General features: G+C 49.2%; 1 protein-coding gene across 3 annotated transcripts in view; it reads right to left on the reverse strand.

Annotated features, from left to right (window-relative positions):
• Nucleotides 1-3,754: 3,754 nt before the first annotated feature.
• Fads2 (fatty acid desaturase 2) overlaps nucleotides 3,755-27,418 on the reverse strand; it is a 39,914-nt gene continuing 16,250 nt past the window's right edge. For 2 of the 3 annotated variants that reach the window (XM_039092480.2, XM_008760244.3), the window contains 8 exons: nucleotides 23,638-23,763; nucleotides 11,695-11,755; nucleotides 11,372-11,448; nucleotides 7,438-7,535; nucleotides 7,168-7,264; nucleotides 6,567-6,646; nucleotides 5,680-5,805; nucleotides 3,755-5,320 (listed from right to left, as the gene is read on the reverse strand). In XM_039092480.2, coding sequence (XP_038948408.1) covers nucleotides 5,269-5,320; nucleotides 5,680-5,805; nucleotides 6,567-6,646; nucleotides 7,168-7,264; nucleotides 7,438-7,535; nucleotides 11,372-11,448; nucleotides 11,695-11,755; nucleotides 23,638-23,763 — 717 coding nt within the window. In that variant the 3' untranslated portion in view covers nucleotides 3,755-5,268. The remainder of the gene's footprint in view (nucleotides 5,321-5,679; nucleotides 5,806-6,566; nucleotides 6,647-7,167; nucleotides 7,265-7,437; nucleotides 7,536-11,371; nucleotides 11,449-11,694; nucleotides 11,756-23,637; nucleotides 23,764-27,418) is intronic. The other variant, NM_031344.2, reaches the window with a different exon arrangement.

Consider the following 27,418-nt stretch of genomic DNA (forward strand, 5'->3'; position numbering starts at 1 on the left):
AGAGCTTCTTTAAAGAGGTTTCAGCAGCTTTAGGCTGTAGCAAATGCAGAAATGCCAAACTGGGGTCTCCTGTAGGAGCTGAGGCCTCACCACCAGCTGTAGGGACGACCCCACTCTCGATGCACTCCCTGTGACCTCCTTGTCCAGGGGAGTACCAGTAGAAGCCTCCTAGGGGAGCTAAGGTCCATCGTGTGCTGGGTCCTTACCTTGATCCACTCCACTTAGCTTCCACCTCCCTTTCCCTGGGTTTAGGTGGATGGGGATAAGTCATGTATCTGCTAGGACTTAAGGCTGCCTGACCTCAAGGGAGGAATTCAAGTTCTTAAACCCAAAGTGACGAGAAATAAAAAAGAAGCCCTAGGAAGGCTCTCAGCAAACGGCTGGGCTCATACGTGTATTTTAAAAGCTTTATGTGTGTGATCCTGTTGCCCCTGGGCTGTTTTTTTCCTTGAGACAAGCTCTTTGCTTTCTCTGGACTTTATTTTCTTCCTCAGGAAAGGACCAAAGATCCCTTGAAAGGCACTTCTAAGCCCTGTACACATACTTGAAATCCAAGGTACTTAAGCTGAAACAGGAGGATGGCAAATTCAAAGGCAGCCAAGGCAACTTGATAAAATTCTGCCTTGAGATGATAATAATAAATAAATAAATAAATAAATATTTTAAGGGTCCAGGGAATGTAACTCAGTAGGAAGACTTCCAGCCTGTGTAGGCCCTGACTGAGTTCAAGCCCCCCTCCCCCAACACACACCTATTTCATGCCTCAAAGCAAATTTCTTCTATCTAGAGTATGTCACACTGTCTATACCTCTGTTTCCACTGCAGGAAGTCCCTTTTCCCATCCATAATTTAATGATCCTAGTATCACATAGGTATGGCCAATGGGGGTGGGGGTGGGCATCCCCTCGACACGTCATCTGGCAGCACTTGGTCTCCACTCTGGCAAGATCAGATTTCTGTTGGTGTCTCTGACATGCCTAGGGACATGTCCTGCTCAGAGGACTCACCCAGCCTGCAGCATCACCCACGGGTATCCACATGACAGCAGTGTGGACTGTGTTTCATGCTGCCCCTAGTGGTGGGCACAGGGAGTGTGCGCTCTCCCTCCAAATCCAGTTATCCAATAAAATACCCTGCAGAGACCCCTGCCTTTAGGTCTCTTCGTTCTGCTTGGAGCCCATTACTGATAGGTCATCTTTGTCCCATCTTCCCCTGTCATCTATGCTACCGATCCTGGCAGTGGGTCACTCCAACTCAGCTGAGTCCTTCCTGTAGAGATTATAGACCACACTTATTAAGGGGACAGGAAAAGGCCTTGGCAGTACCTTTGAAAGACCCTACTGTCTCCCTTTCTACTTTCTATATAACCTGAGCCCAAAAAAGAAAGCTTCCAGAGGGAAGTCGCAGCTCGTTTGTTCTTTCAGTCGACCAATAGCTAAGAGACTGCAGTGGCCAGCTCACATGAACCAGCCTCTGCCTTTGAGGGTGCGGCTGCTAATGGGGAGATAAAGGCCTTGTGAAAGGACGATGTGTAAACATACTGTGTCCTTAAAGATGTCAATATTTTCCAAGCTCTGCTTCCTGGTACTAGTTCTTTTAGGCATTATTAGCTCTTGGACCAAATGGTTTGAAGAAAAACCCAAGTGCCTTCTAAATCCAAAGAAAATAGCCTTGATGCTGGCAGAAGGCCGTGGGGCCTCTGTGATGTGTTAAGACGCTGGGTGGTTTTGTTTCATTTGTCTGTGGAACCAGTCAGGCTAGAAATGTGCAGTCCTGTCAATCAAAAGAACACCAGTGTCCAGAACCTGTAGCAAGTCTTTTCCTCCAGCCCATTCACAGGTCACCAGATGATCTGCGGCTGTCTCGTCTGTTTCACAGCAGATGTCCTCAGTACAGTCCTTTCCAAACCAGCATAGCCAAGCCAGCTGAGCCGAAATGGACCAAAGGCACGGTAGCCCAAGTGGCTGTAATCTCTGTTCCATACCTTCCTGCCTGAGGCCTTCCCTTCCCTTCCAGTGGCCCCGAGGGCTCCCATGGGGTCAGCTGAGCATGTTAGGAGCTAGTCAAGCTGCTGATCACCTCTGGCCTTTCAATTACACACACAGATAGACACGTACAGATGTCTAGGCTGCTCCAGCAGCCCCTGAGATGCCTGAGTCTGGTGTCTGGCGTATGCTCACACTACCTCAAAGATGGTAGGGTGTTTTATTTTTTTTCAGTAGCATCCCATTCCTTGTCATTTCCTCCACCTGGACTAACTGCCCCACTGCCTGCCTCTACCCATGGGGCCTCCTGGACAGTATGACATTTGGCATGATGGGGGAAAGGGGAAGAGATGGATAGAAGCACGAATTCCCCACGCATGCTCTGATTCATCTGCTATCACTGTGCTGCCTCAGGGTGAGTATCTTCCCCTCTCTGGTCTCAGCTTCTTGGCCTGTGAGATGTTAGGGTCTCATTAAGCTAGGCTTTGAATATTAGAGAGGTCCATGACTTTGTCAGGGGACAGAATGTACCCCACAACTTTGGGGATATTGGTCAAGAGCCCCTGAGGGTTGAGTTGAGCACTGTAACAAGAGGAGCAGAAATGGAGGTCCTCTGCTCTGGACTTTAGGGAGTGCTCAAGGCAGGAGCTAGGAGGATGTATGGGAGTAGGTAAGGTAGTTATCACAGAGAAATTACAAACTCATGGATATGAGCCTAGATTTACTCTCACAGCTGAGACCTCTTAGCCCTGCCGTGTTCCCTTCAATCACCCTTCTACTCCCCAGATCTCTGGGTGCCAGAGTCATAGACCCCACATTCACACTAGGCAGGGTTTGGCCTGAGACAGTCTGGGTATTGGGCCAGGTCCAGCGCAAACGGCAAGTAGAAGACAAATAGGTAAGTACTGAAGATGTGTTCAACAAAGTCTGCCACCACCAAAGTCTCCAGTGGACTTATCAGTCAGGTGAGGCCAAGGATCGTGGAGACTGACAGAAGTTAGCCTTGGAGGCATTTTGTCCCACAATTTTCTTTTCAAGGTGGAAATGTGGCAGTGAGTACCCTGGAGATGAGGTGGAGTAGGACTTATCCAGGGCCACTCAGTGCATCGGTGACAATGTCTGCCATTCCAAGCCCTGTACTAGTTACAGTGTAGTCACTGGTAGTCACCCCCATGGAATGCCTACTCTCCCTCTGCTATGGATAGGTTCTGGTCACCTGTAGAGATGAGATCTCTGCTGGAGGTCTCCCCAACCTTGCTGGGAACAGCTACAAGGCTAACAAAAACCTCGGGAGTACGGGCCACTTCATGCCTGATGGCTCTTCTCTGACACCTCTGGAGTGACATGGCCCTCTGAGCCTGTTCAGAAACGGATGCTTCGAGAGAAGCAGCATGGATCCAATTGCAAGGTTAACTGGGCAAATACCCCAGGTGCAGATTATTCTGGCTTCCCAGGCTGGAGGTCAGATGGACCTAGGACCAGAGCCCTCTGTATGAACTGTTACCATGGCAAAACGATACAGACCTTCCCTAGGCTGTAGAGAAGTCTCCATGTGGGCACAGCAACACAAAATAAAAGCCTTGGTCTCCAGAACCTTCACTGTCTCTCTTGGCGAGAGGATCAGGGTTCTGTTCACCATGTGCCTTAACAGTCAGGCCTTTCTCTTGTGGGCAGTACCTCCCTTCCTCCCAGACCCTGCATTACCACCCTTGTGACATTGGCATACGGGAGCACTAGTCATCCATTGATCTTGCTGAACTAAGGGCAAGTGAGAAAAAAATTACTTTCTTTTTTATTTCCCAAAAAAAGTAGAGGCTGGGAACAAGGTGATACAAATTACTGTTTTACTGCCAGCTCCTTATGGGTTTCTTTGCCTCTAGAGCAACACCAACTGGTCTTTCTTGGATGGAGTCCTAGAGGGCTTGCCCAGTGCAGGCCAACCACTTCCTCTAGTTTACATATTGGTTAATCCTGTTAGATCTCAGAAGGACACAGCATGGGTCCCCTCCTGATATAGCTGATGTCCCCCCTCCCACCCGCCCTCACATTTCCCTCAAGCCCTCAGTCTCCTCTTCCCTCTACACTCTTGCCCGAGCCTCACTGGGTACCCACAATGGCTCTCCTGAGACACTCCACCCCACCCTGTTTCTCCTGTCCTCCTGATAGCAGCAGCCTCAAGCCACAGCTTATACGGTGGCCTTGATGGCGAAGCCTAGCTCTACCTGAAGAGACTTTCGGGAGCTTGGCAAGGGGCATCTGGTAAAGATGGATTGTCCTAAGACCCAGGCAGCCCTCTGTTACTCTCCTATCAAGAAGCATTCTGTAGGAAATGTTAACACAACAGCTAAAACAAACAAACAAACAAACAAACATCTGTAAAGACAAGGGGTGAGCCAATGAGAAGCTAAGTGCTGGCCAGACTGGCAGCTCTATTCTGGGGAGAGATTCTCAGGGGCTCTCCTGCAAGGTCCACATTCTCTAGACCAAGCATCAGGAACTGGCCAGAGGATTTGGAAAAAGATCTGATCCTTCTAGAATCTTGGGCCTTTTATCTAAGAAGCACCTGATTGTAGTGGGAGAGGTTAAGGCTCTAAAGTGGTCAGACCCTCCTTCAACCTGGCTACTGCCTGTCCTGAGCCCATACAAGGAACACTCCCTTTGGTTTCTGGAGTTGGGTAGATGGCGAAATAGAATCTGTACAAACTCTAGGGTCTGGAGTTGTGAAGGTGGGCATGAGAGGACTTTGCCTTGGACCTCAGAGTTTAAGCTGGTCTTTGGCAGCCGGAAGGAAGCCTTAAGTACCAATCCCAGCCATGGGAAGGACACTCAGAACGAAGCATGTCTTCACCCAAATGGCTACACCGTAATGCTGGCAGGGAGTGTAGAGCCAAGTCCTGGACCCCTGCTCCACAGACCCCCAGAGTGTGTGTGGGACTAAAGGGGCTGGGGACTAGGCTGCAAGGAGCAGAATTTTTTACCAGGATCTTTAGGTGCAGAAGTTAGAGGCTGACACCTGGTACAGCCACCTCTCCAGCTCTTTGGGAGAAGGGGCTGGGAGGCAGAGGGGACAGGGCTGGAACTGACAAAGGGGGAACTCCATGAGGATAGGGTAGGTCGGGGTGAGGGAAGAGAAGAACAAGAAAGGATGAAAAACCAAGCACGGGGAATGTGAGCCAGCAGACCCTTCAGTCTCACGAGAACCCTTCAGAACAAAAGCCCTCCCCTCCCTCTGGCTGTCACCCAACTGTGCCCCCTTCCCAAGGGTGCCACGAGGTCTGCTGCTTCATTTGTGGAGGTAGGCATCCAGCCACAGCTCCCCAGACTTCTTCAGTGAACTGCAAATAGAGAAAGAGAGATGTCCAGGGCTCAGGAACCAGGAAGGGAACCTCGGCTCCCATGACATGTAGGAAGTCATGCTAGGGTGGCAGGTGCTTCCTCTCAGCCACTGACTAAGGCTTGCCACTTACCACAGGAGCTGTGGGCTACTGACTAATGCACCCCAGGGAAACCCCTGGGAAAGGACAGAGGGAGGTCCTCTTCTAGCCCTGGGTGGACCAGAGGTCAGGGGTCCCTACTGTGAGCTAGAGTCCCTACTGTAAGCCCAGCCATGTGCCTCTCTCCTCCTCAGCCCCACCTCATCTCTGGCCCCTTACAGTACATCAGCGCTCCAGCCCTTGCCAAGCTCACCCCTCACCTCACAATGTCGAGCAGGGCCCTCAGCAGCGGCTTCTCTTGGTATTCAATGCCATGCTTGGCGCAGAGAGACTTCACCAGTGGGGCAATCTTGTGCAAGTTGTGTCTTGGCATAGTGGGGAAGAGGCTGGGAGAGCAGGTGGGCAGAGTGAGTGCAACCCAAGACCCAAGCTCTCCACTTCTTCTACAACCCAGGGAGGCAGGCAGGTCTGAGGTCCTATCTGAAACCAGGACAAGACTGTGGCTCCTACCAACTGCCTGCAGATGTTACTAGTGGGGTGTAGAGTGGCAATTTATGAACAGGGGCACTCCAGAAAGCCACATTGGTATTGAACGGCCAAACACAAGGGTCTTGTGTTTAAAAAAAAAAAAAAAGAGAGAGAGGGTATCAGGGTTCATGCTCCTGGTCTCTGCCAAGGCAGAAGACCCATGTAAAGTCAGCACTAAGCCTCAAAAAGAGGAAATGAAAGAAACAGATGGGAGATGAGAAGATAAGAGATGATATGAAGGCAGTGGCAGCAGGGAAGGGACAGTCCTTTGGCCACCTGTGTAACAGATACGCTATCTAGCTGGTCCTCAGTTCCCCAGCCATAACCAGGACCATTATAGGTCTGCAGGGTAGTCTTGCAAGCTTTCTGTATCTGCAAAGAGGCCACACATGAAGCAGTGTAGTCCCCACAGAGCCTGGACGGCAATGCCTCCAGGGCACGCTGGCCCCAGAGCCCTTCTCCTGCCCAGCTGTGCTCTAGGATGGGCCGGTGGTCTTGCCAACAAGAGGAGATAAACTGCTTGGCACCCTTGGCCTGTGGGACGGCGGCCACTGCCCTCCCGCTCCTTATCTCCCCTCTTCCCCCTCCCGGACAGCCAGCCTTGCTGGGCTGCACTCACTGGTGCTCAATCTGGAAATTGAGGTGCCCGCTGAACCAGTCATTGAAGAAGGACTGCTCCACATTGCAGGTGGCTGCCAGCTGCAGAGGGGACAGGGGATCAGTGGCTGGGGTGTAAGAACAAAACCAAAAGACCTGGATGTATCCCATAAAGGTCTCCTTAACCAGGGTCTCAGGGCCCCTCTCTAGGTCATACCGTTCTACCTGAAAGCCTCACCCTCCCAGATTCCCGAGTTCCCTCTGGTAGATTCTTATCACTCCTTCCATATTTCCTCCTGAGTTGTTTTTAACTTATCCTGGCCTTGGACTCCTGATCTTCCTGTCTCCACCTCCCAAGTACTAAGATTATAGGTATGGGCCACCATGTTGTGTGTATATTGTGTGCCAGTGATAAAACCCAGGATTTTATGCATGCTAGGCAAACGTGCTACGTCCCCCCAACCTTCCTACCATCCTTTCTTGCTCTGAGGCTGCCAGTAGGCAATGAGTAGCCCTAGGGAAGGTTTGTATAGCCCCGGGCCCACAGAGGCAGCCAAATCTGGGTGCAGGCATGGGCATGGGGCAGCTTTACAGGGTTTCCATTTACCTTTGCCCCTCCTCACCTGGCTGCTGAACCAGTCCCGGTAGTGATCAAGATCAATCTCCATGACAATGTGGTTCATCTGTGTGACCCACACAAACCAGTGGCTCTCCAGGAACCTAGAAGACAGCGCAGCTCAGTGCTGAAGCCTCAGTGTCGGGGATGGGCAGCCACATAGAAACAGACCCATTGTACCTACCCTACCCCCCATGGCAGGTACAGGGTTCACATCACAGCCCCGTCAAAACCAGAGCTCTCAAAAGCATGGGGTGAACCAGCAAAGTTGGAGTACCTGATAAAGTTGAGGAAAACCAGGGCTCCCAAGATGCCATAGAAAGGGATATAGGTGTAGAAGAAACGTGCATAGTAGCTGATGGCCCAGGCCAAGTCCTGTAGGAGAAACACGATTAGACTTAACCTGCCCCGCCCTCCTTGGCATGGTGCACCTGACCACAGAGGCATGTATGCACACAGCTAACACTGCTTGTCACAGGTGTTCACAAGAAAGGAAGTTGGACACTGGGCCCACAGTCATATGCTTGCCTAAGCCACCTGCTTGTATGGAGTTTGCATGTGAGTTTCAGGAAAGAAAGGGGATACTGACTAGAAGGTAGCCGGTAGGTTCAGAGGATTCTGATGTGAGCCTCTAACATGTGGCCAGGTCCTGGTTATCCTCAGCCTCGCCCCTAGTCAGGCACCTGGATTTCCTTCCTTTCTGAGGCGAAACAAGGCCAAGGGACACATACCATCCCTGCCAGCAACCCAGATTAGGTCACTTCTCCGGCTGGACTCTCTTCTTGGCCCTTCTCCCGGTCCTCACTTTTTTTTTTTTTTTCGGAGCTGGGGACCGAACCCAGGGCCTTACGCTTGCTAAGCAAGTGTTCTACTACTGAGCTAAATCCCCAACCCCCGGTCCTCACTTTTGTCTGCCCCTCTTTGGTGGCAAGGTCCTAAGCTTGAATGGCTCCCCTGGGAAGTCTTCACCCTCTGTCACAGCCTCCCAAGCAGACCCTCATTCTGCTGAGAAATCTATGTCCCTCCATTTTCTCTGCTACTCATGCTGTGTGTGTTGGCTGGACCACAGCAAGAGCCTCCCTTTGCTCTCCAGCTGATGGTCTTCATGTATCCAGGGCAACCAATGACCTGTAGCAGATCCCAACTCCGCTACAACACCCTCCCATGTAAGTCGAGTGGCCACAGGCTACAGGACCCAGGTCCTTTTGCCTAAGCACCCTGATCCTCTTGGTGCCTTTGCACAAACTTTTCTAAGTCAGGAGTGCTCATGACCAGCCATGTTTATGCAGGTTATTTCATCAAGGACCCACCTCTTCGAGGCAATGGGAAACCCCACAAAGACGTGCTGGTGAGATGGTTCAGTGGTTAAGAGCACTAGCTACTCTTCCAGAAGACAGGATCGATTCCCAGAAACCACATGGAGGCTCACGGCCATCTGTAACTCTACTCCCAGGTGACTGATACCATATACTGGCCTCTGTGGGCACCAGACAGTGCACAGATATACATGTAGACAAAACACATACACATGAAAACAAGACAGAAGATCTTAATATGACAACAGAATTGGGCACACTGGTATCTTGGTTCGGGTATAAAATGAACAAACCCAAGAGTCCATTGATAGTGAAGACGTGGCAAATTCCAGAATGATTTAGGGGACAAGGGTGGCCCTTGTTCAGTGCTTGCTTGGTTGCAAGAAATTGAAACAGGTACTGGTGTCATTCCAGGTGGCCAGAGCGCTGCCAGCTAAGTGGGAAAGGGGATGGGCACCTTGGGAGGGCCAGAGTAGGAACAGTTACAACAGCCGGGAGTGGCTGAATACAACATGTTCAGATCCAGGTGGCTGTCTTGGTCAGATGAAGCGGGTACAGAGAGTTCTAGTTGTACTTTGATCACCCACCCCCTTTTTTTTTTTTTTTTTTTTTTTTTTTTTTTGGTGCTGAGTTTGAACTCAAGGTTTCCTGCATGCTAGGCAAGCACTCTGCCACTGACAGCCCCACTTTAATCTACTGTGTAAATGTAATGCATTAGTATGCATGTGTGTATATTGTGTGCATATGCATAGAATTCGGCACACACATACACACACACGCACTCACATTCACACACACACACACAAAGAGGGGTGGGGGAGGGAGGTATGGTCAGGCATGGCTTGGGAAGTAGAGGCAGGAAGATTGAGTTCAAGGCTAGCTTGGGCAACATAATGAGAGCCTATCTCAAAATGAAGTAAATAAATGTATGGAGAGCCCAAGAGGTGAAGGATTAAAGGCGTGTAGTATTACACCCAGCCCTTGATGGGATTTTAAAAGGCTAAGAAAGAACATCCAGTAAGGGGCTATGTACTTGTCCTCTCCTGAGGGCAGGGACCATGTTTTCATCATAGACAACTCTGCTTATGGTGAGTTTTCCTTAGGGCTTACTCTACCATGGGTAGGTACTTCTCTTGTATAGAAATCACAACTGTACTTCAATGTAAACCCAAGTTTACCTTCTCAAACCTACACACAGCCTGCCTCCCTCTATGGAGGCACCTCTAAGCCTGTTGTTTGGGGTAGAAACATGCCCTCGGTGATGGCTAATCTTGGCTGTCAGCTTGACTACATCTGGAATCAACTAAAAGAATCATGGAGGAATGAAGCTTTTGCCTTTTTCTACTTGTCTTCACTCTTGCTGGCAAGTTCGTCTACCTTGTTGCTGTGGCATTCCTTCATTGGTGTTGGAACCTACTCTCTAGGAATCCCTACTAGGACTCTAGCACCAGATTGGGACTTCTGAGACAAGCAGTCTCACACGCTGACCAACTGCCAGATCCTTGGCTTTTCTGTCAGAGACAGTCATTGTGCAACTCTATGGTCACTGCCTGTAAGCTACTCTAGTAATTGTGTGTGTGTGTGTGTGTGTGTGTGTGTGTGTGTGTGATCATTCTGTCATTTCTGCTCTTCTAAAACTCTAACATACCTTCCAAACTTGTACACTGACATTCTAACCTCCAGCACCTCAAATGACAATGTCTGGAAGTATAGGTCCTTCCTAATGCAGTAGGACTAGTGTCATCCTATAAGAAAGTAACAAATTCAGCTTAATTGATAAAGTGCTTGCAACTTTAGTGCCCAAAGCCTACATACAAAAGCTGGGCTTGATGGTTCACATTTGTAATCCCGGTGCTGGGAAGTACAGCCAGGCAGATCCTGGGCCTTGATGAATGGCCTAGCCTAATCCGTAAGCTCTGGCCAGTGAGAGGCCCTATCCCGAGAGCTGACACATGTGGTTCTTGTGGTTTGAATGAGAATGCTTCCGCAGAGGCCCATCTGTTGGAATACTTGGTCCCTAGCCGGTGGAACTGTTTGGGAAGGATTAGGAGGTGTTTTGGAGGAGCTGTCACCGAGGGTGGGCTTTGAGCTTTCAAAGGTTTATATCATTCCCATTAGCTTCATAGTTATGTCTCAAGATGTGAGCTCTGAGCTACTGTTCCAGCTTGCCTTTCTGCTGCCATCTTCCCCGCCATGGTGGTCGTGGACTCTCACCCTCCGAAACTGCAATCCCCCAATAAACTCCTTCTTTTAGAAGTCACCTTGGTCACAGTGTCTTATCACAGCAATAGAAAAGTAACTTCGACAGTTATTATCTGGCCTCCACATGCACACACGTGCAAGCGCACCTACAAACTGACATGCAACCATACACACACACACACACACACACACACACACACACACACACACACATTAGAACAATGGAGGAACGCCTGAACACAGATACGAAAAGGCCTAGAAGGAAGATGATATAAAGAGAGACAAGAGAACCTGGTCACCTACCAGTCAAGGAGAGGGACCTTGACCCCTCCATCCCCTACCTTACTCCCCAGCCTGAAGACAACTGATTTTAGATGTCTGTGAGGGTGAGAAAGAGAATTTGTTTCTGTTGCTGAGGTGATCCACTCCTGGTGGGCTATGTTAGCCTCTTGGCACACTGCCTTCAGGAACTTCCTAAGGGACTCTCTAAGGACAATGTTTGCTAGGTGTCTTTAGACCTGGCATGCTATGGCCTTCTTGGCTCTGGTGGCCTCAGAGACAGTTTCTTTCTAAGAGTGACAAAGCAGCTACACTTTGGGGCAGATGTCTGGGGACCCGCATGCCCACAGAGGCACCAGGGGCAAAGTGCTCTAGTCAAGCTACCCCACCACCAGCCATCACGTCCTGACTTACCACCCAGTCTCTGCGTCTGATCATGGTCATGATGATCTGGTACTGGAAGTACATAGGGATGAGCAGCGGTGGTCCGACTGTAGAGAGATCATGTGCCTGTCAGAGGTGAACGAGCCTGCTTGACCCTCCCGCAGTCAGGTGCCTGGGAGCCTAGGTGATGCTTAACAGGGCCCATAGGTGTTTCCCCAAGCTGACAGCTGGCACCCCTCTCTTGAATAGGTCTGCAGTCATTTTCTCAGTTTGCAACCGGTATGAGAGGAAGTGAGCCAGAGGGGCGTGCTGGGGTGAGAGCAGGGTTGGGGAGCTCAGGCAACCATACTCACTCAGGAAGAAGTATTCATGCTGGTGGTTGTAGGGCAGATATTTCAGCTTCTTCTTGCCATACTGAGGAGAAAAAGACAGATAATGAACACCAGCCTCTGGTCTCCTGCCTCCAACACACTTTTTGCACCATCTCCTCAGCAGAGACCTCGTCTCTTTCCCATCTGTCCCAATCTGGGTCCAACAAGGCTAGCAGCTGCCGATTTCCTTGGGCTTGGCTGCTCATGCCAGTGTTTTTACTGGAGCTTGGGTCAGACCCCTGGCCTTGGCAGCCCAATGAGCTATGCTCAGGTATCTGTCCTGAGTGGACCAACTAAAGAAATGTGTTAACAGAGAGAGAGAGAAAAAAAAAAAAAAAACAAAACCAACCAAACAAACAAACACCAGAGACAAGGTTACCTTGTGAAGGAAAAAAATTAAGAGGTTAAGTGAACCCCGTCACCACCACACCCTCACCCATCTTTTGGATTCCAAAATGAGGCTTTAAATCAAAAGCAAGAGGTATAAGTAAGCAGGCCTGGTTATGGTGTGGCTCTGCTCATCACTGACCCATCTCTGACTCTGTTCCAGTCTTCCATGCAAGGTACTCTGACAATTTTCAGAATTGTGTGAGATCTCTTTCTGGGAGACCAGCTGCTCCCCTGGCTGGCACGAGGCTTCGGCCTTTTCCTTCTCCCAGCATGCAATTTCCTGGGGAATTTCCAATTTCTTGGGGTCTATTGTTCAATAGTTTGCGAGTCAAAGGGATCAGGCAGAAGCTTCTCTTTAGCTCAGTGGTAGAGCGCTTGCCTAGGAGGCGCAAGGCCCTGGGTTCGGTCCCCAGCTCCGAAAAAAAAGAATCAAAAAAAAAAAAAAAAAAAAAAAGAATACTTTCATTCCTGCCAGCCCTGTGAGGCCAAAACCTTGGCCAGCCCTCGGGGTCGGACTCACAATTAATCACTACCCAAGGCCATGAGAAACCCGTCTGCTTTGTGTTGTTTTCTTCTGCTGTTGTTTTATTGGGAGGACTGAGGATGGACTGCAGAGCCTAACCCATGTTAAACAAGTCCTCTGCCACTGAGCCACTGACCTAGCCCTTTGGACGTGAACAATAAAAAAGCTCACACAAACCTAAGTACCCCACAGGGAGTTTTTGGGGCTGTCTCTATCCTTTTGGGAATGACAGAGGCTCCTAGGTCTCGATGGGGGTGCTCCCTGGAGACTATTAGCAGTTAAGAGACCCCAAACAAGGACCAGTAGTCTTTGTATCTAGTCTCTGGTATCTTGTGTCATTTCTATAGGCTAATCACTTTCCCCCAGAAGCCAACTGGACAGAAGAAGCCATACAGAGCTGGAGAGATGGCTCATCTATTAAGAGCACTTGTTCTTCCAGAGGACCCAGGCTTGGTTGCCAGCACCAACATGGTGACTCATAAGCAACTCTAACTCCAGTTCCAGGGGATCCGATGACCTCTTCTGACCTCTACGGGTACTCTGCACTCATACAGTGTGCAGACACATGAGCAGGCAACCAGTGTTTGTTTGTATGTATGTATGTGTGTGTGTGTGTGTGTGTGTGTGTGTGTGTGTGTGTGTGTATATATATATATATGTAAAATTTGCATGCAATAAATAAAAGGTGGTGTGCCTGGAGACAGCTACTGTGTACTCATATACACAAAGTAAATATAAACCTAAAACAAAAACAAAAAACAAAAATATTATAAGATTAAGTTTTCATTTCCAGACGTGGGATATGGGGCTGCTTCAGACTGACGTCCACAGCAGCTGACTATGATTTGCCTCATGCTCTAGCAGGAGTGTGACTTTTGCCATCTACAGATAGCTCCTGCGATTGTGTGACATCTGGAATTCTGGAGACTTTTCAGAGGGTAATAAATGCTAGGGCCCTGAGAGGCAGAGTGGACCACTGGCTGGCTGGAGGTGGTCACTGGTGGTCACCATTAGTTAAGTAATTGTGTGCAAACAACAGGAAGTTAGATATCCTGATGGCAAAGATCAAACTTGCCCCAGAAAACTCAGTGCTCCTGATCAGCAGGAAGTAGTCTAACGATAACACTACCCCCTTTCTGACCCCTGACTTTATTCAGGGACCTCTTTCCTTTCCTCTCTATCCTTGTTAATTCTCCTATCTGGGGCTAGGGGGGTTGAAGAAAAAGGTGGCGGAAAAAGAGTGGCAGAAAGAAGAACCCACAAAACAGCTAAGACAGGCTACGTTAAGCTCATGCTTGGAGTCAACAGACCCAGACCTCTTAGCTGCTGCTTCTTGGCAACACAGAGCCCATGCAGGTTCCCAGGCCTCTCTGAACATGTCTGGCTTCCAGATCATTTAGTTGCTAAGTGTTGCCCATGGGAACTTGGACATAATGATAAGCTGGCTCCCAGACAATGCCACCCTTTCCTCTCCAGACCCAAGATTTGAGTCACCCCCCTTCAAAGGAGGGGGTCTCAACTGAGAAGATGCCTCAGTAATATCGGCCTAGAAGCAGGCCAGCAGGGTATTTTCTTCATTAGTGATTGATGTGGGAGGGCCCAGCCTGTTGTGGGTGGTGCCATGTCTAGGAAAGTGGTCCTGGGTTCTATAAGGAAGCAGACTGAACAAGCCACGAAGGACAAGCAAAATGAGTTACAGAAGGAAGAAAACTTGGATGTCTCCTAGGCTGATACTTCTGTCCTCCAAGTGAGAACACAGAGTGGGAGGTGTGTGTCAGAATCACAGAGATCCATGGGCTCCCACAAAGCAGGGGGGTGTGGGCAGGAACAGAGTCCAGCCTGTCCCCAGAATGTGCGTCTTGGTGCCAGTGGCTATGCTCACACGCCTGCTGAAGAACAACCAGAAATGATCCTTTGTTCTTCGAGGCCTCCTGTGCCTTGGCAAGGATCTCATGCTTTCCCAGAAAGTATGTTACATACACGCAGTCTGTCATTAGGGTCAGACCTGAGGTTGGCCTTGGAGAGGTCAGAGCCAGGGAACCTCAGAGGGGCCTTTGATGGTTTCACAATAAAAGGAGGGGATGTGAAATGCTGGCACAGAGGAAAGAGAGGCACACAGGTTCCTAAGGTGCCCAATGAGTAGGGAAAGCAGCAGCCTAGGCGAATGTGTGGACAGGCCCTTCGTCCTGCTCTGACCTCCTCTGAGGAACTGGCATCCAGGCCTAGCCGTGGAATACAGGATTCCCAGCCCCGGTGGCCTCCCTTACCAATCATATCCAAGCCCACAGTTTATCTGTTCCCTCTTAAGACCGTGCTGACTAGTTGTATCTCAACCTGACACAAGCTAGAGTCACTGCAAAGGAGGGGGTCTCAACTGAGTAGATGCCTCAGTAATATCGGCCTAGAAGCAGGCCAGCAGGGTATTTTCTTAATTAGTGGTTGATGTGGGAGGACCCAGCCTGTTGTGGGTGGTGCCATGTCTAGGAAAGTGGTCCTGGGTTCTATAAGGAAGCAGACTGAGCAAGCCACGAAGGGCAAGCCAGTGGGCTACACTGCTTCATGGCCTCTGCACCTCAGCTCCTGCCCGAGATTCTTGCCCTGCTTGAGTTCATGTCCTGACTTCCTTCAGAGGTGGATTAGGATGTGGAAGTTAAGGCAAACAAACCGTTTCCTCCCCAACTTGTCACAGTCACGGTGCTTGATCATAGCAATAGTAACCCTAACTAGGACAGAGGCTGAGCATCAGGAAGAACCTTCAGATCAGCAGAAGTCAAAGGGCGCCCTTAGGGGACCATAGGAGGTTGTCAGGTTGTATTTCTGTAGTAAGTACTATTTCCACTGGTTTATGACCACGGTGGAGGATGACTGGGACCGTAGGGCTGCCTCCAGCTAGCAAGCACTGTTGGTTCCCATGCATGCTTTCCAGCATCCCAGGCTGACCCACCAACATGGCCAGGCCACCCCAGGCAGAGGCAGGTCTCAGCACCAGCCTCTATGGATGCTCGACCTTAGGGTTGCAGGGACTCAGCACTGGAAACAGTTCTCCATTACACCGAACTGCTTAACCTCCCTGACCTCTGAGTTCCTGGCTGCAAAGTGGAGGTATGACGTGTACTTCATAGGGACTGCAAGAGCCCAGTGGATGGATCTTGAGCCGAATGTCAGTGACAGTGACAGCTGCATGCACAAAATGACATGTTGACATAGCACTGCATGTGTGTTTCCTACTCAGTGTCCTCTGAAGGGCAGCCACAAAGGGGTGTGTTAGGGTATGGCTGAACCAACTCTCTTATCTAAAACTCGTTTGCATGGTTAGTACTGATTGTCAACTCCCTGGGTGATTCTACATCCGAGTTCACTGAGGTTGGAAGATCTGCCTTAAATGCAGGTGGCACCACGACATGGCTTAGGGTCTTAAAATGAAAAGAAGAAAGAAAAGGAAGAAGAGGAAGAGGAGGAAGAGGAGGAGGAAGAGGAAGAGGAGGATGAGGATGAGGAGTAAGAGGAAGAGGACAAGGAAGAGGAGTAAGAGGAAGAGGAGGACAAGGAGGAAGAGTAAGAGGAAGAGGAGGAGGACAAGGAGGAGGAAGAAGAGGAGAAGGAAGAAGCAATTTGAGCACCAACTTTTATCCCTCCCTCTGATTCCTCACTGGTTCCTCTTGAACTGTAAGCCAAAGAAACTCTCCCTCCCCTAAGTTGCTGCTTTTCAGTCAAAGCAATGAGAAAAGAAACAGGTACACCCACAAAGCACAAACTGTGGTCTTAGGGACACATGACTCTAGCTTGTTTTATTTGGCCAATAGCTTATTAAGTCATGAGATTGAAGAAAGAATGGACAGAAGTGTTTTCGAATGCACAGAGCTAGGAGGGTGCACACACAGCTTCTTCTCAGAAAGCTGGACTTAGCCAACAGAGCCATTTCCAAGGGCTGCAAGCTGGTGTCCCAGAAGGTAACTCTCTGACATGGCCATGAGTATGTCATTTCTTTCCTGCCTTAGTGGTTCTAGTTACAAAACGTTGATGACAGCTCCTGCCTCTCGGGTTACACAAGGAGTAAGTGGGGCGTACGCTGATAGTCCTTGGGGTGCAGGTCCACAGACTCACTCAGCCTGCTACTCTTCCTTTTAGCTGGGAGCTACCAGCCCAAAGTGTGGGGAACAGAGGACACTGCTCATTCCCTTTCCTGTCTAACACAGGAAGTTTGGGAGACAACACGATTAGAGGGGAGGGGGCAGAAAGACAAACTGTACTTTCACCAACGAGGTAAGTGTGGCTTGTGGCCAGAGCCCAAGATGGAGCTGGTGGCACACACAGAGTTCTCACTGAACTGGGACAGCTGAAGCCCACAGCTGGGGACCAGGCAAGAGCAGTGGGCAGGAAGTGTTGCCAGTCTTGGCAGCCAGTGTGACCAGCTTCTTCACCAGCCACAGGCCATATGTGACAGTCAATATGATTGTCAACTCAAGATCTAGAACCACTGAGGAGAAGCTTCCTCTGTGAGAGATTACTTAGATTAGGTTCACTGAGGTGTAACCCTCACACGTGGGTGGCGCCATCCCTTAGGCTGAATATGAAACAGAAAGCAAGCTGAACACAGCATTCATTTCCGCTTTATGTCTATGGAAGTAATGCGCCCTGCCAGCCTCCTGTTCCTGCCACCATGCCTTCTCTACGATAATGGAATGTCTCCCCTGGGGCTCCAAGCCAGAATAAATCCTTTCTCCCTTAAACGGCTTCTTGTTAGGTTTTCACTTTTGCAGCAGTGAGGACAGTAATTAATATATAAAATTAGTACCAAGAAGTATAGCCATTGGGTGATAATCCTGACCATGGCTGGTGATGTTTGGGACTGGCCTTTGGGAAGAATGTGGAGTTTGGAGCTGTAAGCTTAAGAAGTCCTAACCTGCTGTAAGCTGGGATTACCAGGCTATTCTGCTGGGAAGATCAGAAGGCTGCAGGAGTGAGGGGCGGGAGGGATGGCTCATGAGGTTTCAGAAGGGGACAAGCAAGAAGTCTTTCAGTAACTGGGTTAGAGGCTGCTTGTGTGATCTCCTGGCAAAGAATCTGGACACATTCTGCCCATGTTCTGAGAACTCGTGTGAGGCTGAGTTAAAAACAATGGACTAATTAATGTGTTTGGTGGAAGAAGTCTCAAGCAGAGGGGGAGCCGTCTGTGGCACAGTTCTTACTGTTCTGATCCAGATCTACAGCAAAAAAGAGCAACGGGGGAGGGGGAATATTAGAAGTGTGCGGCTCAAACAAAAAGAGTTAGCTGACTCTCAACCTAAAACAGAGGCCGAGACTAACCAGAGGCTGTGACTGTGAGAGGGGCTGTGACTGTGACAGGGGCTGGGACTGTGACACAGGGGCTGTAACTATGACAGGGGCTGGGACTGTGACAGGGGCTGGGACTGTGACAGGGGCTGGGACTGTGAGAGGGCTGTAACTGTGAGAGGGGCTGTAGTGAGAGGGGCTGTAGTGAGAGGGGCTGTGACTGTGACTGGGGCTGTAGTGAGAGGGGCTGTGACTGTGACAGGGGCTGTAACTGTGACAGGGGCTGTGACTGTGACAGGGGCTGTGACTGTGACAGGGGCTGTGACTGTGAGAGGGGCTGTGGCTATGACAGGAGCTGTGACTGTGAGAGGGGCTGTGACTGTGAGAGGGGCTGTGACTGTGACTGGGGCTGTAGTGAGAGGGGCTGTGACTGTGACAGGGGCTGTAACTGTGACAGGGGCTGTGACTGTGACAGGGGCTGTGACTGTGACAGGGGCTGTGACTGTGACAGGGGCTGTGACTGTGACGGAGCTATGACAGGGGCTGTGACTAAGACAGGGTCTGTGGCTATGACAGGAGCTGTGACTGTGAGAGAGAGGGGCTGTGACTGTGAGAGGGGCTGTGACTGTGAGAAGGGCTGTGGCTATGACAGGAGCTGTGGCTGTGACTGGGGCTGTGACAGGAGCTGTGACTGTGACTGGGGATGTGACTGTGACGTGGGCTGTGATTCTGTCACAATCCCTGGATGGTACCAACGGAGCTATAGATTTTGGTGTTAGCCATTCTGGGTATCAGTCCTGCCCTGTCCCTGTGCCCTCTGGGGATGTGAATGTTTGCCGTGTGCCAGTCTACGTCAGGAGTAAGGACTTGGGCTTTGATGTTACACAGGTTCACAGAAGAGGCTGCCGAGTCTCACGTGTGACTGTGCACTTGCACTTCTTTAAAAGGATGCATTTTTACTTTATTTATGTGTGTTGTGTGCATGCATGAGTGAAGATACCCATGGAGGCCAGAAGAGGGTGTCAGATCCCCCGGGCTGGAATTACAAACAGCTGTGCGCTGCCCAGCACGGGCTGCTAGGATCTGAACTCTGCTAGGAACGAGGTCTTCTGGAAGAGCAACAGTTGATTTTAACCAGCTCCTGCGCTTATACTTATGAACAAACAGTATTGGAACTGTTAGTGGACACTGTTGAAGCTCGACTGAACATATTTTGCCCTGTGAGATGCCAGGAGACTACAAGAACAAGCGGGGGAAGCTTACAGCATAAAAGGGATGTGTTCGGGCATTAAGAGATGGCACTGTGACAGTTACTACTAATTATTAACTTGACAGGCTCCCCGGACTCACCAAGAATACTGCCTTTAACTCTAAGTCCTCATAAACCCTTCCTTCTTTAAATCGCTTCTTGTCAGGCATTTTGTGGCAGTAAGAAGAAAAATAAATGATAAATCTGACACAGGCAATGCCATGTTTCAGGTTTGAAACGAAGTGTCTGAGGCCCGACAAGGGCCTTCTTTGTCTAGGGCTGAGGGGCGGTTTGGCAGGAGTTGCCACAAGGTCAGTTGCTGCCACTGAGAACTCACAAATGCATAATCAGAGCAACGAGTAACATGGCCTCAGCAGGCACTGGCAGGATGCTGGATGACCATGCAAGTCTCCAAGAAGAGAGCCACGTATGTCCTAGGAACTGCCGTAGGGACTGAAGGTCTGCTAGAAGCAGGGAGATAAGGAGAAAGCTTGGTGTTTCCTAGGTGAATGGAGGAGGAAGCCCTCAGGCAGGTAAGCTGTTCTAGGAGCACACAGGCTAGACTCTGAGGACTCTAATGTAGTGAAGGGCTGGGAGAGCAAACAAGAGTGTTGCATACACCACGGTTTAATAAGGGCTGAGAGTCCCCACCCAGTGCTGAGACCCCAAGCAGGAGCGACAGAGTGATGCCAGTAGAGAGCAGACATTGGCCTCCTTATTTATGAGTACAGTTGATTCATTGCCTTCCCAGGGCAGTTAAACCTTGGGGAAAGCTAGCATCATGAAGGAGTCCCATGGCTTACCACCTAGACACAATGACCCAGCCATCAACTGCATCCTGGATGCTGGAGAAGCCCCGTTAGTAAAAGGCCACCTCAAAAAGGAGCACGCATGAGGCAAGGCAGAACGCTTGGGCCAGGCCACATGGCCTGCATCCTGAGAGAGGATCAACAGTCTAGAGCAGACACTGGGGTATAGGAGAACTCGCTCTGTTGTTTGGGAAGGGCAATGAAGCCCCTCAGTGGCCGAGGGCACTGATAGACTCCAGAGAATGTAAAGGCAGATCATTTCACACCCAACTCCTACTGGGGAAAAGTTACAAACTGAGGTCCACTGAGATGGCTCGGAGGCTAAAGGAAGTTTCTGCCAAGACTGATAACTTCAGTTAACATCCCCAGAACCTACACGGTAGAAGAACAGAACTGACTCCTACAAGTAGTCCTCTGACCTCATACCGTGGTCCATACCCTCGCCCATGGACCACATACCAGTTAAATGCATCAGTGTAAAACCTATCCCCCACCCCCAGGCTAAGAGCTGAGGTGTGAAGCCATAAAACACTGAAAATACTTTATGTGGAGAGCTTTGTTAAATTGAAAGGAATATCCAGAGAGAAGCTGAATGCCTATTGCCACATAAAACAAACTCAGAACACCCTCCCGGAAGTCATAAATATGACCAGATAGTGGAAGTCTGCTCTTAACATTTCTCTGAATGGAATGCCCTTGTGGCTGGTCTTCTCTGGTCATCTACACTGAGATAAAGGCTTTGTCAGGTCTGGAGCCTGGAATGGAGGCTCAAACCCCTAAGGCATAGCTGTTGGGATGATTGGGGCTCTGTTGAGATGACTGACTGTCACCTCAAGTAGAGATCAGGATTCCTTTCAGCCAGCATGGCCTTTTGGGCACTTGCACAAAGTTAAACCAGAAACCCAGGAAACATGGGGCTTCTCTTGTGAACACCTGAATGCCTGAGAGGGTTTCTATGGTGATGCTAGCCTCCATCTTCAAATGCTACTGCCACCATCTCCCTCCCAAAGCCAGCCAGCATTGGAGAAGTGAGATGGGACAGAACTCATCAGCTCCTGTGCTAAGCCTGAACTGAGCTAAGCCGGGTTTCTTTTATTTATTAGGGACTCAGGACTGTGTGGTGAGAACCAACAGTTTTACTACAGGCATTAAGGAAGTCGTTGTCTTCACTATCAAAAGGTTTCCAAGTAATCAACTACTATCCAAACACTTGTAACCAAAGCTAGCAAGCCATTTCCCAGAAGAGGAACAAAGACAGGTGTTGGGCAGAAAATGAAATCCCTGCCTAGCCAAAGTTCAGAACTGTGGCTGAGTCCTGTGCACCCTGGATCAGACAGGGCTACAAACCACAACTGAGAGGGGGCAGACTCTGTCTTGTCTGTTATAAGCCTTGGATGCCAACATAGCTAGGACATTCCTTCTACAACTCTGTTTACGGTGGCTAAGTTTGTATTCTCTCATAACTGCTTGCTGCTCTGCCTAGTGCTGTGATTTCCCCTCCCCGTACTGGCACTGAACCCCAAGGACTTGAGCAAGGACTCTGCCACTGAGCTACATCCACAGCTTGCCTTGTGTTCCTCCTTAGTGTATGATCTCCAACACACACACACACACACACACACACACACACACACACACACACACACGCGGATAGCTTTTTTTCCTCTCTTCCCTCCTTTTATGAATTAAACCCTAATAAAGGCTCTTATTAAAAAAGAAGTATAGGGATTGTGGATTTAGCTCAGTGGCAGAGCGCTTGCCTAGCAAGCGCAAGGCCCTGGGTTCGGTCCCCAGCTCCGAAAAAAAGAAAAAGGAAAAAAAAAAAAGAAGAATAGAATGATTCCCCCCTCCCACCCTCCTTAAAAGACAATATCTTGCTATGTAGATCAGTCTGGCCTCAAACTCTTAGTAATTCCTCTCAGTTTCCTGATGTCTGAGATTAGAGGCATACACAACCATGCCTAGAGTGAGAATATTGTTTAAATGTAACGAGGGTGCTTTATTTCACTTACTTATAGAGTTGTTTGTTTATTGATTGATCGATCGATCAACTGACTGAATGTGTTTGGACAGTTTGCCTGCGTGCATGCCTGTGCACTTTGCATCCCTGGAGAGGCCAGAGAACATGTGTAGGATCCTCTGGGACTATAGCTAGCAATGGTTGTGAGCTGCCATGTGCAGGCGCCAAGAATCAAACCTGGTCCCTCTAAAAGAGAGGCCAGTATTCTTAAGTTCTGAGCTGCCTCTCCAGCCCTACTATATAATTTTAAAATTAGTATTTTTTTTTTCGGAGCTGGGGACCGAACCCAAAATTAGTATTTTTTAAAATTAATATTTTTTAAAATTCCCCCATTATGTGTGAGTGTGTGTGTGTGTGTGTGTGTGTGTGTGTGCGCGCGCGCGCGCATGTGAATCACTGTGCATAGCACATATGCAGAGGTTGCAGAATAATTTAGGGAGGCTGCTTCTTTCCTTTCATCATCTTGGGTCCCAGGGATCAAACTCAGATCATCAGCCTTAGCAGCAAGCACCTTTACCCACGGAGCCTCCCCAGTAGTCCTTTATTGTGTTTGTGACATTTGACTTGGACAAAAGTCTCATTGTCTAGACCAAGCTAAGCTACAATTTGAAATCCCCCTGCCTCTATTTCCTATCATCACGCCTGGCTGGGTGCACGTTTACTAAAGAAAATTAGGTGACAGGGTGGAGAATCACTGGAGGAAAGTCAAGAGCTCAGCGGGAGAACATGTGCTCACCACGGATCAGGCACTGAGTTTGAACCCAGCACTTCCCCCAAAGAGGGAAATTGAGATCGGTAGCCCTGTCAAATGAAATAGTGTCGTGCTGTGAGATACAAACAGGCGGAACACAGTCCCCAGGAGGATGACACCATCTCCCTGGACTTGTGGAACAAGGTCCTCATTAAGAGAAGTACTGAGCTGCAGAATAGAAGGCGTGCTTCCTTTCTAGTTTTGTTTTTAAAGAAAAAAGATCTATGCATGTTCACCTGCAAACAGAAAATATTAAGGACTGGAGTCAGGGCTTAGCGGCAGGCATTTACAAAGCTATCCGGCATCTCATTAATGGTTTAATTAATTGAGAGTAATCTCAGTGGTTACTCGAGTTCATAAAAGAGGGGATGGAGTTATGACATTAAATATATATTTCTATACTGTTTCAATGTTTGTACCAAGTAGGTCCTGTATTTATAATTAAAAATAAAATGATACTAAAGTAAGTGTGGTTAAGTAGAAGTGTCCTAGCAGTCAAAGATCTGAAAGGTTTGTCCTGGCCTAACTGGTCATTGACCAGACCTTCCTATTACCACTTCCTGTCTGCGCAAGCCTTGCTTTCTCATCTGCTTTGACAGGCGGCTGTTTTCCAGATAATGCTTCCTGCCCATGAGCTGGCCCACTGGACCTATCCTGGAGGCCTAGAACGTTGCCTTCCTGAAACATTTGACCCACTTTCCTGTGGGTGGGAGGGACGCACTGAATCTGTTCAGGAGTCCAGGACTCTGGAGGAAAGCCACTCTGTAGATTGAAGCTGGGATAGCGGGATGACGAGGAAAGGGTTCTGCGTGGCAGAAGGTGCGGATATTCCAGTTGAATGCTGAGCCTACAGGACTCCTTCCCTCCTCCCGTGACATCTCCTCATCAACAGGATCCTCTCATTCCTACCTCGAGGGGCTGCCACTCTCCAAGGACAAACACGTGCAGGCTCTTTATGTCGGGGTCCTTGTGGAAGATGTTGGGCTTCGCATGGTGCTGGAAATGTCGATGGTTCCACCAGTTGGCGGAGGCACCCTGTAAGGGGAGAGGAGCTAGGTAAGCCACAAAGACCAATGAACTTACCAGTGGTGGGCACTGCTGGGAACCAAGTCCTGGTACCTCTGTTGCCAATAGCCAGCTTTCCCCATCACACATGGGGTTCGTGCCTGGAGTCCATGGAAGTCAGACTATAGTTCTGCCCCTTCTGAGTACTGCCCAGAGTACTGCTCAGTTCTGAAAGAAGTCAAGTCTCTTCTCCAACCTCGGTTTACCCGGTACTGAGCAAGGAGAAAGCACTTCAGAAACAGTGGAATTATCTCTACCAGGGAACCAGCAGTTTATTTCCTGACTTGTGGGCCAGGGAAAATAGGGTATTCTCAATCTCTCTCTCTCTCTCTCTCTCTCTCTCTCTCTCTCTCTCTCTCTCTGAAGGAGTCTCAAAAATAATCAGGACAGAAACAACTCAAATGTCCAGGAACCGAAAATACAATGTGATATCCTTACCACAGAATGGATTAGGTAAACTACAAAAAGAAATGGGCTGGGCCAGTAAGAGGGCTGAGTGAGCGAAGGGGCGTGCCACAAAGCCCAACAACCTGAGTTCAATCCCACTAGAAGGAGAGAGCCGACTCCTGAAACTTGTCCTCTGACCTCTACTTATATGCTATGGTGCCCCTTTCCCCAAATAATAAATACATGGGCAAATGTAAAAAAGCCTTTTTGTTAGAAAATAATGGACCCCTAACACACAAGATACACAGAGATGAGCCTAGGAAAAAACACAAAGCAGAAGCCAGGAAAAGAAAAGACAAAAACCCAAACCCTACTGCTCACGATCTCCATGACCCTCCAGGTGTCCCTGCGCAGTGAGCTAAGGGGCTGTTGATTTGTGGGGCTTAAGCTCTGTGTGATGGGGATTCTCTAAACTTGTATGCCCTCGGTGTCAATGGAACAGCTCTGCAAGCCACTCCACGTCTTATACCTCAAAACCAAACTGCTTGCCAAGGGTCGAAGGCCTTTGCGAAACACCTGAAACCACCAGAGGAAAATACAGGGCAGCACTTCAAAGTCTAGGCACACGCGGGCATTTTCTGAAAGCACAGAGCAAGAACGAGACAGAACGGGATAGAACGGGAGACAAACTTTGTTGGGAACTCATCCAACTCGAGACATCAGGAGAATAAATGATCCGCTCAACAAAGCAGATGAATTTATGAGGCTGCCATCAGACAAGTAAGTACAAATGGCCAGTCTTTGAAAAAAGTTCACCATCTTTAGCAACAGAGGAAATGCGGGTCACCACTATACCGAAACTTCATCTCATCCCTGTCAAAATAGTCACCACCAAGAAAACAAACAACAGCCCCCTGCATATTCGTAGCAGATGTGCAGCTTGGCCTTCATACAGGTCCCTGACAACTGGAGTGGGGGCTGGCCCTGAATCTGTTGCCTGTCTGTGGATCCCCTTTCCCTGACTGGGCTGCTTTGTGGGAGAGGATGTGCCTAGTCCTGCAGTGACTTGATATGCCAGGGAGGAGTGGTATCAGGGGGGCCTCCCACTTCTCAGAGGAAAGGAGGAGGAGGGGGCCGGGGAGGAGCTATGGCAGGAGGGACTGGGAGAAGGAGGAGGATGAGGAGCGGATATTTGGATATAAAGTGAATGAATAAATAAATTAATGAGAAAAAAAGAAAGCAAACAAATGCTTATGAAGGTGTGTGCTGGGGTGGGAGTGTAGATTAATCCAGCCAATATAGAAAGAGCATAACAATTCCTCAAAAACAAAACAAAACAAAACAAAAGTACTACACAATCCAACTCTACCACTCCTGAGATAAATATCAGACACACTTGAAGTCATGCTCACTGAAGCGCTACTAAGAACAGCCAAGAATACCTGTAATCCCAGTGCTTGAAAGGTAGAGGCAGGAGGATCAGGATTTCAAGGTCAGCTCAGCTATGCTGGAGACCAGCCTGGGCTACTGGTCACACAGACAGACAGAGAGAGAGAGAGAGAGAGAGAGAGAGAGAGAGAGAGAGAGAGAGAGAGAGAGAGCGCTGTTATGGAGTCTGCCCAGGCACCTTTCAGTAGGTGATGGATAAAGAAAACACGGTATATACTAAACAGTATGAATCAGTCACAAAGAGGGAAATTATGCAAGTTTTCAGGGAAAGGAACAGAAAGAGATCGTGTTAAGTGAAATAAGCCACACATTTTCTCTCAGACGTGGACTCCAGATTTTAAAATAAAGACATTACAAGTAGAAGTGAGACCATCTGGGAAGGAGTGAGACGGGAAGAGGAGAAGGCACCAACACTAGGAGGTGGCAGAGGTCGAATATGATTGGTGTCTCCTACGCATGGGAGAAAATGTTCTGATAAAACCTAGTATTTCATACAAGTCGCAATGCTGAAAAATTAACATAGACCTACCAAGAAAGGCGGGAAGGAAGGAAAAAAGAAAGGAGAGAACAAACTGTGTGTGTGTGTGTGTGTGTGTGTGTGTGTGTGTGTGTGTGTGTGTGTGTTCCAAGTGTTCCCAGAACTAGGGGACTGTATCTCAGTTGATATAGTTCTTGCCTGCCATGAGCCCCTTCCGATGAACGCCGCTGACAACCAGGGGGAATCTAACATTTAGATGATACTGTGGTCCCACAATGCAGGAAACATAGACAGGGTATCTTTGTATTTATTTGACTGCCATTGACTACTCTGTCACCAGTTCTCAAAGGTGTGTCACTCAACAAAGTTGCCAGGTGGCCCAAGCAAGACTCAGGTCTTTTCTGTCCCTCCATCAGGTGAAACAGTGGCCCATGGCTGGGTCTGACCGTCTACAAAGAGGTCTATTTGCTCAAAACAAGCTTCTCACTTGTGGAGTGTTTTGGACATAAACGCAGTGTCTGGACACTGAGAGCATGGATGGAGACAGTTAAAAACAGCTGTGGTCTCTGCCCCTGTAGACAGCAGGCTTCAAAATCCATCACAGCAAAAAAGCAGCGTGTCAGAGTGTGGGAAAAGTCCCAGGCTTAAAGAGTCAAATGATGTGTTTACATCTGAAGCCCAAAGGAACAAAATTGCCAAGAAAAGCATCAGATGGAAAAGTCCTTCATAGAGACACCGGGGAGCGAGGACGTCAACAAGTAAGCCAGCTGACAGCCAATCAACCCAGAGATATTTGTGGAATGAGGATTGAGACCCGTGGAGGAGGTGGGACACAAACTTTGGACTTCGTACCAGACACCAGGATATTTTGATTGTTTATGTTGCCTTCCCTGCTTTGAGTCTCTCCCATTCTTCATCATCAGGCAAAGCCCTACCTATCAGTAATTCCTCCTACAAGGCACAATGGAGCCTCAACTGCCTGAGGAGCAATGATCAGCCTTCCGTGTTCTCAGAACGAGGAGTGAATGCTGCCTTCTCCAAGCCAGCTGCTGGGCTGGGCCAGGGAGGCACTGGTGAGCCAAGAGACGATGTGCTTATCTGGGCCAGGCTGCCTTGGCCTCTCATGTACTAGGACTGGGTCACAGGGTGCACTAGCACACCTGGCAGGAAGACTCCTTAGCAGCTGTGTAGCCAGCAGAGCTGGGCAGTCACAACGTGGCCTGGGGCAAGAGAAAAAGTGTGCACTCTAGCAAATGCGTCTATGATCCTTTCAAAATCGACTTTGGGGGCCATCTTATTTTCAAGTGAGAC

Source organism: Rattus norvegicus, chromosome 1 (assembly GCF_036323735.1).
Source record: "Rattus norvegicus strain BN/NHsdMcwi chromosome 1, GRCr8, whole genome shotgun sequence".
NCBI classification, from domain to species: Eukaryota; Metazoa; Chordata; class Mammalia; order Rodentia; family Muridae; genus Rattus; species Rattus norvegicus.